The sequence below is a fragment of the Theropithecus gelada genome, chromosome 7b (genome assembly GCF_003255815.1).
Source record: "Theropithecus gelada isolate Dixy chromosome 7b, Tgel_1.0, whole genome shotgun sequence".
NCBI lineage: Eukaryota > Metazoa > Chordata > Mammalia > Primates > Cercopithecidae > Theropithecus > Theropithecus gelada.
Window position 1 is genome coordinate 68,373,561 of NC_037675.1, and position 16,535 is coordinate 68,390,095.

The 16,535-nt window shown below is 33.4% G+C and overlaps 1 protein-coding gene across 7 annotated transcripts in view; it reads left to right on the plus strand.

Moving 5' to 3' along the window:
• GPHN (gephyrin) overlaps positions 1–16,535 on the plus strand; it is a 719,765-nt gene that overhangs the window by 540,029 nt on the left and 163,201 nt on the right. For all 7 annotated transcript variants that reach the window (XM_025392025.1, XM_025392028.1, XM_025392024.1 and 4 more), the window contains one exon: positions 11,683–11,725. In XM_025392025.1, coding sequence (XP_025247810.1) covers positions 11,683–11,725 — 43 coding nt within the window. The remainder of the gene's footprint in view (positions 1–11,682; positions 11,726–16,535) is intronic.

The window sequence follows — 16,535 nt, forward strand, 5'->3', positions numbered from 1 at the left end:
CCTCAACACTTATAGACACAAATCTAACTGTCAAGAGAATACTAACAACTGTAGTAGCTATCGTGGATCAATAACATTATGATATCACAGCTTTAATGCATAAATTTATTTATGGTAAAACGTCAATAAACAACAAAAATTGTACTCTGTCTTTTAAGAGATGCCTTCATTGACTTTTATGAAATAGCAGATTTTTTCCCAAAAGGTACTTTTGTATCCCACTTTGCTGGAACCCTAAGTCTGAACACCTATGTGTCTTTTTATTACCAATCTTTGGCCCTTCTGACCAATTACAACAGTCTTCTTTGATATGGAAGAGGTTACAAATAGTTCCAGGCTAGGAGGGATTGAGGAGAGTAATTTCAGTCTGTATCATAGTCATTATAGCCATTATTATTGTCACTTTCATTATTATCAGAATAACATGTATTTGTCCTTTATACAATGTTGGGTATAGTAACAAATGCTCTACATGCATTAGCTTATTTTAGTCTCACAATAATCCTATGAGGTGGAAACTCAACAAAATATTTGAGCTTTTGCACACCTCTAGCTGTTTCCTCAGCCTGGAAAGTTCTTCCCCATGATCTTCATCTGGCTGTCTCAAATCTTAACTAAAATGATACTTACTTGGAGAAGTCTTCCTTGCTTACTCTGTCTAAAATAGCTATACCTTATCACTACTTATTCTTTTATTCCATTACTGTATTTTATTTTCTTTATAGCACTAACTGCTTTCTGAAACTATCTTATTTATGTACTTATTAGTTTAGGTGCGTATCATCTGTCTACTACTATTAGAATGTAAATTCCAAGATAGCAAAGTCTTTGTCAATTTTGTTCATGTTTTACCTCCAGCACCTAGATAAGAGCCTGGCATTGGCTCTGGGCAACTGAGCTTAGCTCAACACAAATTCTTTATTATTGTTGTTGTTGTTGTTCATTTCTTTTTTCCACATATTCAATAAATGAATAGTATTATCTTGATTTTTGTAGATGTGTAAACTAATACTTGAAATAATTTAGTCAAGGTTATTTAGCTAGCCTAACTTCCTATGTTTTGTCTGCGGAAAAGAGGATTCGCTACATACACAAGTCTCTAGCTTTAGCCGATCTAATTAGTGCATGTCTCTGGACCTGCAGGTGTAGGGCTTATGTTAAGAAAAAACTTTACATACATCTGAAATAATCCTACCTATATTGCTTATCCTGAAAATGAGTTATATGTTATTAAACTGTATTTGTTAACTATTACTTGATTAGATCATGAGAGGCTTGATTAGCAATATAATGTATGCCATACATAGCTGTAATACTAGGCATCAGAATGCCTAGTTCTTATCTATTTCTTGAAGAAACTTTTCTACACACTTTCTAAGCTGTTGCCACTTTACTAATGCAGTATAGACATATATTTGTACATCTTTCATGTGCCTTATGCATGCTAGTTAAGCATTTAGAAAAATAAAGTCAACTTTTTCAATCAATACTAAAATATGATTTAGAAAGGAAAACAATACAGCCACATTGAAATGAGTAAAATATTAGGGTTTTTTTACCGAACAAATAGGTGATAGGACACGGCATTTAAGAATGAAAACTAAGAATATTAAATCTAATTAAAAGCTCAGCATTTCAAACTTCATGCTTAATGAAAACAAATGTGACTTTCTTCCAGAAGTGCCAAAAAGTGCATAATAATTACAAATGCTCAATAATTCAAGTTTTTATATTATTGACTGTATCTATTCCTTGGCCTCTATTTTTTATAATTAATATTTTCTGAAAACTTCCTGTTCACATACTCACCTAAATTAATCTCACTTGATCTTACTTTTGAGAACTGTCCAAATCACACAAGTGCAAAACAAAGAAAAAATCAACATTTCTTATTACAGGTCTAGTATATCATCCAAACAAAAGGATGATAGTAGGAAGAACAATATAGTAATAGCTAACAATATATACTGTTAACTCTGAGCTAAACACTCTCTATGCAAGCACTTTACATGTATCTCTAAGCAAGGACTTTACATGTATTCTTATTTTCTTTGCAAATATTCTATGAGATAGATGTTATTATTATCTTCATTTTATATGTGAGGTTATGACTTATACAGTGTTATACAGCTAATAATGATAGAGCCAAAATTCAAATCTAGACAGTTTGTTTCCAGAATGCTATTCCCCAAAGTTCCTTTTGTTATACCATTCTCCGTCACTCCTACATTCAAATCCCTATTCTCAGTGGTTCTCATCGCTAAGAGAAATAGTCAAGAGCAAAGAGGCAATGAAAATGCAAGGTGTGATTAGGAATGCAATGATTGTGATTGTTAGCTTAGAAAGGTAGAGTGATTGATAGTGTACAGATATTTAAGTTTGGAAGTCAAGAGAACCAAGTTCTATTACTACTTTGCTGTATGACCTAAAACCAGCAATAATTCCGGCCTTCTAACCTTTAGAATGAAGAGTAATTACTCTGTAAAATAATCAGTTATCCATCTTAAGTTTGGGAAGTAATGAATAATCTGAAATTCCTCTTAGCCAAAAATACTTCATTTAGCTTTGTAATACACTATATAATTTGGGTAGTAATTTTTCTTCATATTTATGATCAACATTGAAATTTTCAGAACAAGCACCAAACCAAAATTATTGTTGTTACCAAGAGGAGACCAGCCTGGGATTTGCAAAATTTCCAGAGGTTACTGAGAATGGTTCAACTTGGAATTAAAGCTTTATATAGGATATATATTAAGAACATTTAACATTGATGATTAAATTCATATTTTCTTGAGTCATGGTGATAACCAGTTCTAAAGAATAGAAAGTGTGTTCTACATATTTTAATATTTTCTTTAAGAACAAGTAAGGAACTCACCAAGTTACCTATAAAGAAGCATAAACAAGCTTTGATTTTTCAGTGGTAATTATAATTAACATCTCCAGCTATATAACCTGACACACTTCCAACTTAAGAATGGGTCAATACTGAAAAGGAAGTATTTTTCACATTAACCTAGAACTTAGGAAAGCTCAGTGGAATTTAACAATGAAAATTTATATAACAGTGGGAAAACATTTAAGAATGGTCCCCTGGAAAAGATTTATAAAATTGTTTTGCTTATAAGTATTGTCTGTTTGCCAGCATACTCTTATGTTATATGTAGATTTTAAAAAATAGCAGGCCGGACCCTATGGCTCAAGCCTGTAATCCCAGCACTTTGGGAGGCCAAGGCAGGTAGATCATGAGGTCAGGAGTTCAATACCAGCCTAGCTAACATGGTTATACCCCATCTCTACTAAAAATACAAAAATTAGCCAGGTGTGGTGGTGCACACCTGTGGTCCCAGCTACTCAGGAGGCTGAGGTAGGAGAGTTGCTTGAACCCGGGAAGCGGAGGTGCAGTGAGCCAAGATCATGCCACTCCACTGGAACCTGGGTGACGGAGCAAGACTCCATCTCGGGGAAAAAAATAAAAATAAAAAATAACATTGCTACTCTCTATCAGTGAGCAATAAATGACTGAAAATTCAAAGAATAAATGGTTATGGATACATACACACGTGTGTCTGTTTTTATGTGTGTATGTGTGCGTGTATGGAAGTTTACCTTTGATTAGAGGTTTTTAAATGTGATTACTGTTAAATGATTAGTTCATCTGAACTAATGGGAAAGGCACAGCTGAAGCAGAATTTTTTTTAACCCTGAGGATTTAATAACTTTTAAGCAACAATGTTCCTTTTTTATTTCTTGTTTTGGTCTATTAAGTGGGCATTTGTTTAATTCGGTGACCAATTTTATATAATTTTCTAAAAAAATGGACACCTTTTATATACGATTTGATAAAAGACAGCAAATAGAGGTGGGAAAGGTTTCATATAGCTATAATATTCTGCAGATAAAAGGAGGCTTGGAAATTATCTGGCTCAGAGGCGTTTAACCTTTTTTCTGCCATGGACCCATGTGGTAGTTGGTCAAAGGCTAAAATGTTTTGAAGTGTATAAAATAAAATATATAGCATTAGAAAACGAATTCAAATCATGATCAAAATAACTCTTAAAACAAACTGTGATATAATAATAAATGCCTATTTTTAAATGTATTAAATAACAAACTAGGAGCAGGTCTAATAACTACTATAATTTGAAATCATGATAAACATAAAAAGATATTTACAACCATTGAAGTAAGAGATTCTGTTAATATTACTGTGATTTGTTGCTTGTGCTCATAATGAAAGAAGATAAATATTAATTAGATTTTTAAATATAAAGATTGTAATTTCATTTCTCTGTCCAAGTGAATGGACCTTTTACCCACAAGATTCTCTCAAGGGACCCATTGACCTGAGTTAAAACCCCTAGAAACATCCATATTTTGCAGATAAGAAAACCAAGACCCATAGAGAGGAGACAACTGTACTAAAATCATACAACAGAGAATTAGATTAATCCTAGCAGAGCTAATCTCACACCTTTACTCAGACTTTTTCTGTAGCTTTAGTCTGGAAGTTGGCAATTCGTCTATTATTTGTCACTGATTCCTAGCATGATTTGTAGCTAATTCTTTTTTCTTATCGTGCCTCAGATTCTACCTATATAAAATATATGTGACTTAAAATATTCATAAAGATAATAACAGCTTCAACTTCTATTTTATTTTTACTTACAATAGTTTTCACTTTCACTTACACTATCCTACTTAGTTTTCCCCGTATTATGGATAAGGAAATTAAAGCTCTAAATGTTAAATGTCACATCCAAGGTTGCACAGCTAGGAAGAGGAAAATCCAGTACTGGAAATCATACCATGGGACTCCAAAGAACATCCTCTTTATCATGCTGCCTTTCGTGCCATAAATAAGCCAGAACTCTTTGAGTTCTTCAGTTGAATATGTGCTGTGATATCATAAATCTAATTAAACACATAAGAGCTATTATTACACTCAAGTGAGCCAAATACTTGCATCCTAATTTATTCCAATAAAGTGATGCATGAATGGAACCATGGAAGAAAACTTTTCTAGAACAATTATCCACTTGTGTTTAAGAAGTAAGAAGAGAAAGAAATAGAATGTAAGAGTCTAAGATTGTAGAGTTATTGGCTTAATGTTATTTACATCAAACTTTTGCTTCTGTTTCAGGGTAGGCTAAAGAGGCAAGTAATCTGAGTAAATGGGTCCCTTTTTCTCTCTCCTCTTAATCTTATGAGTAGATAATCCTCAAAGAAGTTCATTCTTTCAGAGACTCATTACTCTTAAATAAATTTAATAAGGTAGAAAAACTAAAGTCAAAATAAGCCATGATGCATCAAAAATTTCTATAATGTCTGTCATTATAGTGACCAGACCATGTAAGATATAAAACATCCTGCTCTCTTAGGAAATAAGGAATCTTCTTAACCTAACCTGAAACCCTTGGTATAGAAAACTTTTACTGGACTCCAAATGTCACTATGTTATTAACCTTAAATAATATTAATTTTGAAATTCTTGAGATCATTCTGTAGGATACCTAGATATCTCTTAACTATAATCCACATACTTCTCATATTATCTGTCAATACTATCAGGCCCAAATAAGTAAAAATTCTTTGTAAGCTGATAAAACAGGTACAGGAATGGCTATGATCATACTTATAGTATTAAAAATAAATTTTAGTTTGCTAAGATTGAAAAGAAAAATAATTACTACAAAATAAGCATTCAGATTTAGCAAATATTTCCTCTGTACAAAGCAGTGTATTTAATGTAGTGGGAAATAGAAAGAAGATAAAGTCATGATCCTTTTCCTCTAAGAACCTGCGGTCTACTTGGGGACTCATATCAGTAATTGGAATATGAGTAACTATTAACTCATATTCTATATTATAAACTTCTATAAGTCCTATATTAGAAGTTCAAATAAGATGCCTTGAGAATCTAGGCAAATCTCAACCTAGATTGTAGTGTTGGTTGCACAGCCATATAACTTTATTAAAAATCATCAAACTTTTAATACTTTTATACTTAATATGAATGAGTTTTATGGTAGGTAAATTATATCTCAACACTGCTAAAAGAGTTTAGAGAAAGAAGAAATTATTTCTGATTGAGGAACTTGGGAATTTTTTCTTAATGGCTGGGGTAATCTAAGCTGAATCTTAAAGGACAAGTAGTATCTGCATCAGAAAATAAGCAACAGTGTGTTCCAGAGAAAGGCAACAGCTTGTCTCAGATCTAAAAGCTCAAGAATACAAGGTAGTTTCTAGAGGAGCTGGTTGAGACTTTGCTCCATGCTGTAGATTATATGACTTGCATGCCTACCATGCATATGGACATATGGCTATGACATTTCCAAAATGTTCTGGCCTATCCCTACTGAGAAACATATAACTGTACATAGAATTTTCTCCCTCTCTTTGGGTTAGAAACGAGAGCTTGCCTACATTATAATGAGGAGGGTGTGTAATCACAGATTTATTTTATAGCTGTCAGTGGCACCACTGATCATAACAACTACTGACATTTATTTTCATTTTTATAGCTTAAAATCACTGATAAATGCATTATCTCCTTTGAGCCACAATCTTTATTTTTCATGTGAGAAAACTGAGATTATGGGAGGGCCCAGAGCCTAAAATACCAAAGCCACATTAAAGGGAAAGTCAAGATATTCTGGCCTGCTAAGAATAAAAGGACAGAGAGAAAATGAGTACGTGATCATTGAACAGTTTAGACATCTGGTAACTAAATTGGGATGTACACATGAATCAAAGCTCATCTCACACAAAAAGAATAAAATGGATAATAATATGAAAGCAAAATTGAGTTTTTTTCTGAAGAGCTGAAATAACCCTATTATTGACAGGAATAGCCCTTGTTAAATACCTTGTATTGATAATAGAGAAGAGTACTTAGGAAACAGTTTCTAAATAGCTTTTTTGTTGTTTGCTTTTTTAACAATGTAAAAAGATTAAAATTTAAATTGTGTCTTTCCAAAACAGAGGACTTCTCAGATTATGTAAGTAAGCAGCTAAACAGAAACTTAATTTCTAATTTAAAATGTGGTTAGTGGCCAGTAAAGTCATGTTTAAAATGGAAAGATAGTTTTCCTAATGTCCATCAAAAAATATGACTTATTTTGTTCTTCACTTTGACCCCATCTGACCAAGTGCTCAGAATTTTTCAATATGAGCCATACTATATACCATTTACAAGAAAAAGGAATACAAATTAGCCTGGTGAGCAGCAAAATAGGCAATTTTTTGAAACCTGATTTGTGTTAACCTGCAATCAAATGTAATTTCCATTTTAATACTTATACATTCTTATATTGTTATGAACCTATTCTTAACACGGGTTTTATTTTTTTGTTTCTCTCCTCCCTCACTTCTGTGAAATGCAGAAGGGAAAGGATGTTTGTTATTCACACATTTGTACCCCTACTAACTGGTGTTACAGTACATCTGGCTTCCACTGGAGAGCCCCTGACATCGCAGGGAACGGTGATCAAAATTCCACACACTAGCTTCAAGCTGGGGGCTCGTAGCTACTGCAGCATTGAAAGGGAATCTTTTCCTGGCTTCTTTGAAATAAGCATGGTGATGGGATGGTTTAAGGGAAGAACACCTCTCAAATCACATGACCACTGCTATGCTTTCGTGTGTCCTGCTTTCTTCATAACAGCTTGGCACTACATTCTTTCCCCTGTATCTTAGTGGGCTTGTGTGTGTACAAGTTGGGTGGAGGGTGGGGAGGTAAATGGATGGTTATACATTATGCATGCATCTTTCACTGTTAAAGCAATGTGCCTTCCCTTATATGTCACGAATTATGGTCACAGATTAAATCTTCTGTGTCCTGAGAGATTGGGATATCTCTCTCTTTTTGGTGTGAGATTCATGTGTTTGGGTGTGTTTTGATGTTTAACACCCTCAATTGTTCTTCATGTTGCATTTAACGTAAGTTGAAATGTTCTCCCATAAGAGTTAGCTTTTCATGTTGGGCTGAAAAAGTCTTCATTTCTGTGTAGCAATTCATGTTATTATAACCTATGGCTTTCAATTGTACCTCCCATAATGAAGAGCTGACTTTAAACACTGTGCTATTCTTGTTATGACCTAAGCATAAGGTAAGTGATTTCTCTAACTGTATCTAAAGATTCTTGTTGTTTGTTAAAATTTCCTCAGCTTTTTTTAAGGCATTTTCACTTTTGTTCCTAACATTTATTATGTGCTCTCCCTTCTGTTTTTCTGTTTCATATTTTAAGATTTCCTAATGAATGATGTGATCTTCAGCAAAAATTATATTACACATGTAAACACATGTTGAAATGAGTTATTTGATGTCTCAAACAATCTTGATTAGTAAATGAATACCGTATGTTTTCATTCAGTCCCTCATGTTTTTTATTTTCTCCATTGATTTTAATATAATATGCTGTTTCTACATGTTATTTTAGTTTTGATTCCAGTTGAAAGGGGAATTGTCAATACTGTAAAGTCAAATGTTAACTGAAGTAAAATAACATGATCCAATAGAATAAAGTAGAAGGTAATCAGATGCCTTACCTTTTATTTCTAATCCCTGACAAATTTAATGTTAGGCCAAAATCTGTTTTATTTTTTTCTTTCCAGGCTTTCCTTTTTTTCCCATTGAGTAAAGCCAGGGTAACAGAAGAAAAAAACAAGAAGCCATAAAACTTGAGATAGATCTGTGTTACCTTCTTTATAGTCCATATGTATAAGAACAATAGTTGTTTCTCAAGTTTATTGTTTCAAGTGTATGCCATTAAATTGTGAGTTAAGTAAAATTTTCATTTTGAAATTGTATAAAATTAAGTACATATTATAAAGAGGACTAGTTTCATGGTACAAGAGAAAAAGTTATTTGCTACCTGCATAAATAATAAAAAACATTTTTAAATTTTTGTTTTCTTCAGTGGTGTATAGATTGATTGACTGATTGATTTATACACACACACATACTCAAGATCCCTAAAGAAATTCTTATTATCATTGATATGAAAGTGATTCTCCCCAAATCTGGTTCAAATAGCCAATGTAATATAAATGGGAAAGTATTTATTATACTGCTGTTGGCAATTTATGAACCTTGATAAACGCTCAGAGTCAGGGGATTGAACTGTTTTCGTCATCCAAATTTCTCCACCAAAGCTGTTTGAAATATATAGTTCTAAACTGAGGTGCCACAAAGCAACACTTGGGTTTCTTTATTCAATTCATGTTATGAATGATTTTTGTTATTAATTTTTTAAGTTACCTAGGGAATGGGAGAGGGTATTTTGTTGTTGTTTTGGTTTGGTTTGGGTTTTTTGGTAAAACCAACTAGTTCTTCACCACCATTTCCATTATATACATTAGAAAATGTATATAAGAGGCATTATATAAATCTGTTGAACATTTTATGAGACAATTTGAACTACTCATCTGAACTGCTCTGTTCATTGTAAATCTCTTGTTTCTATCCATACACTAGCTCCACTCTAGATTGGAAGGGCTTAAAGATGAACTCTGGAGGAATAGAGGCTACGACTTAAGAGTAACTATTACTGATCAAAGGAGCCACTTTCCATTCGCAAACATTGCTTTGCGCTATGGGTTTGGGCTCCTTCTGTTTCTACATCTTGTTGAAGACTTTCTTGACTTCCATTTGACTTCTTTGAACTCTGTTTTTGTCTTTTAACATTTCCCCCTTTCTTTTCCTTCTCTCTACCAGATTTTTCTCTCACTCTTCTAGCTTTCTCTTGTGTTCTTTGAATCACTTTTTAAAATGTAGTTTCTCTCTTTATTAAGCTTGTCTATTGTCTGTTAGTGTGTGTTTCTTTTCTTCTTTAAGGCTGTAGTGGTATAGTTACACTTACGTTCATTCCATAGTATAGCAACTTGCTTATTTATTTTGCAGCAAGTTCATTTGTCATTCTTACCCTCTTGGTATGAATTTTTAATGAGTAATAGCAGAACATTCTGCATTTACATATTGTCCCCTTCTGTAATTCCATACTTTATTTTCCATTGTCTATATTTACACCCTCAAACCTCTCTCTCACTTTTCTTTTCCTCATTCTTGCATCTTCTTCCCTGTGTTATTTTCTTCAAGCAGTCATTGATTTCTTTCCCATTTGGTCCAGAATTGTTCTTAAATAAGACCTCTGAGTAAAAGAATATAAGAATATTATCTTCAGATTAGCTTTTTCCTTCTAGTATGTTTAAAACTAGTTGAACAATCTGGGCCAAAAGAGAACAACTAACATTTGGAATATTTTTTCCTTTTTTTTTTTTTTTTTTTTTTTTTTTTTTTTTTTTTTTTTTTTTTTGGTGTGTCTCTGTGTGTGTGTGTGTGTGTGTGTGTATTTTTTTTCTTGTACGTATGTTTGTGACTTTTTTATTTTTTATTTTTATTTTTATTTTTTTTAACATTAACACTTGTTTTTTTCAGGGAAGGACAACCATAACCCACCCTAAGTTGCAACATTCCTTTCATAAGTTGTTTCATTATGATAGTAGATTGTGTTGAACTATAGAAATTAATTTGTTGTGTATATATCCATCTGGGGCAAGCTGCTGTGGAATGGGAAGCAGAGGTGTGGAGCTTAAATACAGTTTCCTTTAAATTAACATGTTAATGACATGTACCATGCTCCTTGAATATAACAGTTTTGTCACATTTAAAAGAATGTTTCAGGCCGGGTGCAGTGGTTCACACCTGTAATCCCAGCACTTTGTGAGGCCGAGGCGGGTGGATCACCTGAGGTCGGGAGTTCAAGACCAGCCTGACCAACATGGAGAAACCCCATCTCTACTAAAAATACGAAAACAAAATTAGCCAGACATGGTGGCACATGCCTGTAATCCCAGCTACTCGAGAGGCTGAGGCAGGAGAATCACTTGAACCCGGGAGGTGGAGATTGCGGTGAGCTGAGATCGCACCATTGCACTCCAGCCTGGGCAAAAAGAGTGAAACTCCGTCTCAAAAAAAAAAAAAAAAAGAAAGAAAAGAAAAGAATGTTTCACATTGACCTAAACATTGGAGTAAAAGCATAAGGGTTTCTGATTGATAAATTATATATCACCTAAGAACTGGTAAATAAATTTTGTTCAATTTCATTGATTTTCAACAGAAGCATATTTCATAATATTACAACTATGATAAATTATGATCATCAATAATTAACAAAGGTTATCAGAAACAAATGTAAATGTTATGTAAGGATTTCTCTATTTTCTTCCCATTAATATATATACATACTAAAAAATTACTGTAATGGAATACTTAGTTACAACTTTATTACTTGAGTTTTTATTATTATTCTAGTCAAGAGATATACTAAATGCCTTAATATTAAGGGCCAATATTTACAACTAAATATACAGTAACAAATTTCCATATACTGATTTTTAAATACAAATGAATAAAAAATCACCTTTGGTTTATCTCTGTGTAATTTGCAATATTGTACCCCAAATTTTTTTCTAGAAGTCAGTTCTTTCTTTAAGATAAGGAAAAGATAAATAAAAAAGATGAAACAAGTATAAAATTTTTACTAACATGTTACGACATCTGAAATACTAATATGTAAAGCCTTTGCTCCTAGACCTCAGGAGCTTGCCCTTTAAATATGTATATCTGCCTATTCATGCTATAAGCCCTAAATTACTGAGTTTATGCTCTTTCTACAGGTCCAGTCCAGGTGCAGCAGCAAGGAGAACATTCTCAGAGCCAGTAAGTATTTTGCCATTTCTGGTGGACTGCTGAACTAGAGCTTATAAAGCTAAAAATGATATTTTGGTGAAAAAAAGAAGAAAGCAATGGGGAACATTTGTGTGACTAATATGAATATTAGGGCTTTTACCTTGTAAAAATATTGCCAGTATCAATATATTAATAAATATTTCCCTTAATCTAATTGTTTTTGCAAGCTGACACCAGAACTTTGATACACTCCTAGGAGGGTAGGAATGAGCTCCTCTGTGACGCTGAATCTCTTTAATTGTTTCACTGCCAAAAGTTATTTGAAAACAAACTAACTGAAAATAATAATAATAATAATGTACATTCCTGAAGAGAAGCTAATTCTAAAAAAAGAATATGTGGCTCCCAAAAGGGTACATCATAATCATTTTGTGAATATGAATTTCTGACGTGTCATAACTTCACAGGCAGCATGTTTTAGAACATAGAACCCTAAACCAAGAGTAAAGAATCCTCTATCCTCTATTTTATTTATTGGTTTGATCACTAATAGCATTAACTCAGAAGTCATTTAACTTTGTATATCATTCATTTTTCTATCTTATAAAAAGGAACTATAATAGGTTTTCCTTATCTGTATCCTTGAAATGATGTCATTGAAAATTGTGTCTTAAAAGATTTAGGATCCTAAGAAAAAAGTGCTGTATAAATTCTAATTGTTTTATTATTGTTCTTTATAACTTAATAGCTTAATTACATCACCCTATCTTCTTCCTGATCTTTATCAAGAGAAGTACAGGGGAGTCATACTGAAATAGGTTTGCTGATACTCATGCCACTGGGAGTTTTAGCAAATTGAATGATTTCTATTTCTAGCAGGTTATCCGCATTATTTTTGTGTTATACTCCTGGTTATGGTTTATTACACTGAAAGGATAAAGATTAACATCAGCAAAGGCAAAAAGATACATAGGGCAGAGTCCAGAAGAAACCAGATGCAAGCTTCCAGTTGCCCTCTCCCAGTGGAGCCATATGGACATTGCTTATTTCTCCCAGCAACAATGTATGACAGAATGCATCAAGTATTGCCAAGCAAGGAAGCTCACTGAGCCTTAATGTTCAGGGTTTTTATTGGGGTTGGGTCACATGGGCACAGAGTGCTCATGTGACTGATCTTTATTTCACAATAAAAAAATAGAGACCTTCACAAAGGTAAAAATTCTTGGGGTTTTTTTGTGTAAATTTTTCCATTTTTGTTTTGTAAATCTGTTATCTTAGCTCCAAACCCTTGGGCAAGCACAATTATTGCTCACCCGAGACCATTATATTGGCCAGGCACAGTGGCTCACACCTCAAAGAAATAAATTCCTCTGAGTCCCTTTGAACCTCCAATTTAGGGCATGGAGAGTGTTTCCAGTTGTTACAGTGAGGTGAGTCTCACATTAGATTGAACTTTGATTTATTTTCTTTGAGCTCTCCAGTTGCCAACTGTATTTTGTCTCCTAGGAGTAAGGAATCCTTTTTAGGACACCTTTGATAATCTAAATTTGGAAATGCATTTATCCTTGGTGAAAATCTGTCTTATTACCAATAACACTTCTATTTATCTCTGTCTATCCTTGTCATTTTCTGTTATATCTCTGTAAGGGGTAAGTTCATAAGGAAAAACATAGACATAGGCCTCAGTAAGTATTTTGCAAGCTGGCCCTGAAAACCAAGTTTCAGGTTTCTTGTAAGACTGGTGTCCTTTAGATAAACTTTGCCCTGGGTCATTGATCAACCTATGAGAACCTTCCTTGTTCTCTTTCTGTTTTGTTAGTGAGAGTCTTGCTATGGAAGAATTATAGTAAGCACCCTAAGGAATTTTTGATATGAACAAAATTGTTTATTTAAAAGGAGCCTGAGCATAAAAAGGAAACAAAATTGCAAACAATTAATGAGCTAGAGTTTTGTATTGGTTTGAAGAAGTATCCCAAATAAAATCAGATTGCAAAAGTACTTCCATAAGAAATTCCTTGGCCAAGGCAAAATAAAATGTAATAAACTTAATGCCTCTTTTACATCCCTGAAAACCAAATCTTGGCCCTAATTAAGAAGATACCTGGGTCTCACTGGCTATTGCAGACAATGAGTTCCCAACTTTTCTGAAATTGCCATGCCATTATATGACTTAACCAAGTCCTTAGAAACTGAACCTCTTTCGTGGGCACCAAATGTGAACAAGCTCTTACAACCCCTTGCCTTGCTATATCCATCAATCCTAAATGATTGTATCACGATCTTTATCCATTCTTAATGAAGCGCCTATATTAAAAGATCTACTTTGGACCAAACTTCAAAATCTTATAAATATCCTGACTTTCCTTTCTGTGACTCTGACTCTAAGACTAAGTCTTTGTTGAAGTGGCATTTTTCCTTTCTAGAGTCAAACTCCCTATGTTAAAATCTTGATTTCTCTACTTATTAGCTGTGTGAACTTGACCAAGTGCTCAGTATCTCTATGCCTCACTTTCCTGATCTGTAAAATGTGGTAATAACTTATTCACAAAGGGCAGAAATTGTAAAGAATAAAATAAATAAATTTTAAAATGTGGTAATAAGATGATCTACCTTATAGATTGTTACAAGGATTAATTAGTATATTTATGCTAGGTACATAATCACTCAGTAAATGTTAGCTGATATTATTGTTACTATTACTACTGATACTGCCAATTACCATTATTTTCTTGATAATGATGATAATAACAAGGTTACTTTTTATTGAATGTTACTGTGTATCAAATACTTTTCTACATGTTTCATCCTACTTAATCCTCACATACAACAACAAATCCTGTGAGTAAAATTCTATTAATTTCTACATTAAATAGATAAGGAAATCAAAGATTCCAGAGTTAAATAAGTTGCTTGTGTAAGTAAATGGTATATGAGTTGAAGCCAGTATTTCAGACCTTGATTTTATAGCCCACATTTTTAACGAACATGCTGTGTTACCTACTTAATTGCAATAAGGCCTTCAAAACTCAATTCAATATTACACAAAATAAGCAATAGATAAGAATAGAAATTGATATCTGGTATATCCATGGGTACTTATAAACAAATATCTGATTATTGGTGCCAAAATCATTTTATTACCACATATACTATAAAGATGATATGATACTAGTTATTGTCTTATGTCATCTTTCCACCTGTAATTCATTTCCTTCTGTCAACCACTTTATTTTTAACAAAGCAAAATTTTGTTATTTTTATGAATAACTGGTTTTATGCAAGAAATCAAGTAAACTAAAAAAATGTTACAGTGAGGAATGCCATATGTGAACTTATATTTCAGCACTTCAATACAGTGTTTTAATTGCTTTCTTTCTCCCCCACCCCGAGACAGAGTCTTGCTCTGTCACCCAGGCTGGAATGCAGAGGCATGATCTCAGTTCACTGCAACCTCCACTTCCCAGGTTCAAGTGATTCTTCTGCCTCAGCCTCCCAAGTAGCTGGGACTACAGGTGTGCGCCACCATGCCCAGCTAATTTTTGTATTTTTAATAGAGACAGGGTTTCACTATGTTGCCCAGACTGGTCTTGAACTCCTGACCTCGTGATCAGCCTGCCTCAGCCTCCCAAAGTGCTAAGATTACAGGCGTGAGCCACCGTGCCCAGCCTTAATTGTTTTCTTAATGTACTTTGTTCAGCCTGTGTATAGGACAAGTGGTGCATTTTCCTGGGATTAACTTTTATAGATTTTTTAAGTCTATTTTAATGGAATTTAGAATTTTTATTGATATATATTTGTACCTATTTATGGAGTACATATGATATCTTGATACATGCATAGAATTTGTAATGATCAATTCAGGGTATTTGGGATATCCATCACCTCTTGAGCATTTATCATTTCTTCATGTTGGGAACATTTCAAATCCTATATTCTAGTTATTTTGAAATATACAATACATTGATGTTAACTATAGTCACCCTACTGTACTATAAAACATTAGAACTTATTCATTCTATATAACTGTATGTTTGTACCTTTTAGCCAACTTCTCTTTATCCCCCACCCCATCCTTCCCAGCCTCTGATAATATCACTCTACTCACTGCCTCAATGAGGTCAACTTTTTTAGCTCCCACAGTTTAATGAAAAGTTACAATATCTGTCATTCTGTGCCTATCTTACCTTCACTTAACATGCCTTCCAGTTCCATCTGTGTTGCTGCAAATGACAGAATTTCTACTATTTTAAATAGTAGTCCATTGTGCATATATACCACATTTTCTTTATCCACTTATTTATTTATGGACACAGTTTAATTCTATATCTTGGCTATGGTGGACAGTGCTTCAGTAAACATGGGGGTACAGGCATCTCTTTGATATGCTGATTTCCTTTCCTTTGGATATATACCCAATTGTAGAATTGCTGAGTTATATTGGTAGTTCTATATGTACTTTTCTGAGGGAGTCCATAGTGTTTTTTATAATGTCTTACTAATTTACATTCCCACCAACAGTGTGTAAGAGTTCCCTATTCTCCACATCCTTACCAGCATTCATTACTTTTTGTTTTTTGTTTTTTATAGTAGCCATTCTAACTGGAGCCGGATTATATTTCATTATAGTTTTGATTTGCATTTCTCTGATGATTAGTGATGTTGGGCATTTTTTCATATACCTATTGGCCATAGGTATGTCCTCTTTTGAGAGATGTCTATTCAGCTAATTTGATTACTTTTTAATGGAATTATTTGGGTTTTTTCTGTTGAGTTGTTTGAATTCCTTGTATGTTGTGGATATTAGTCCCTTGTCAGATGAACAGTTTGCAAGTATTTTCTC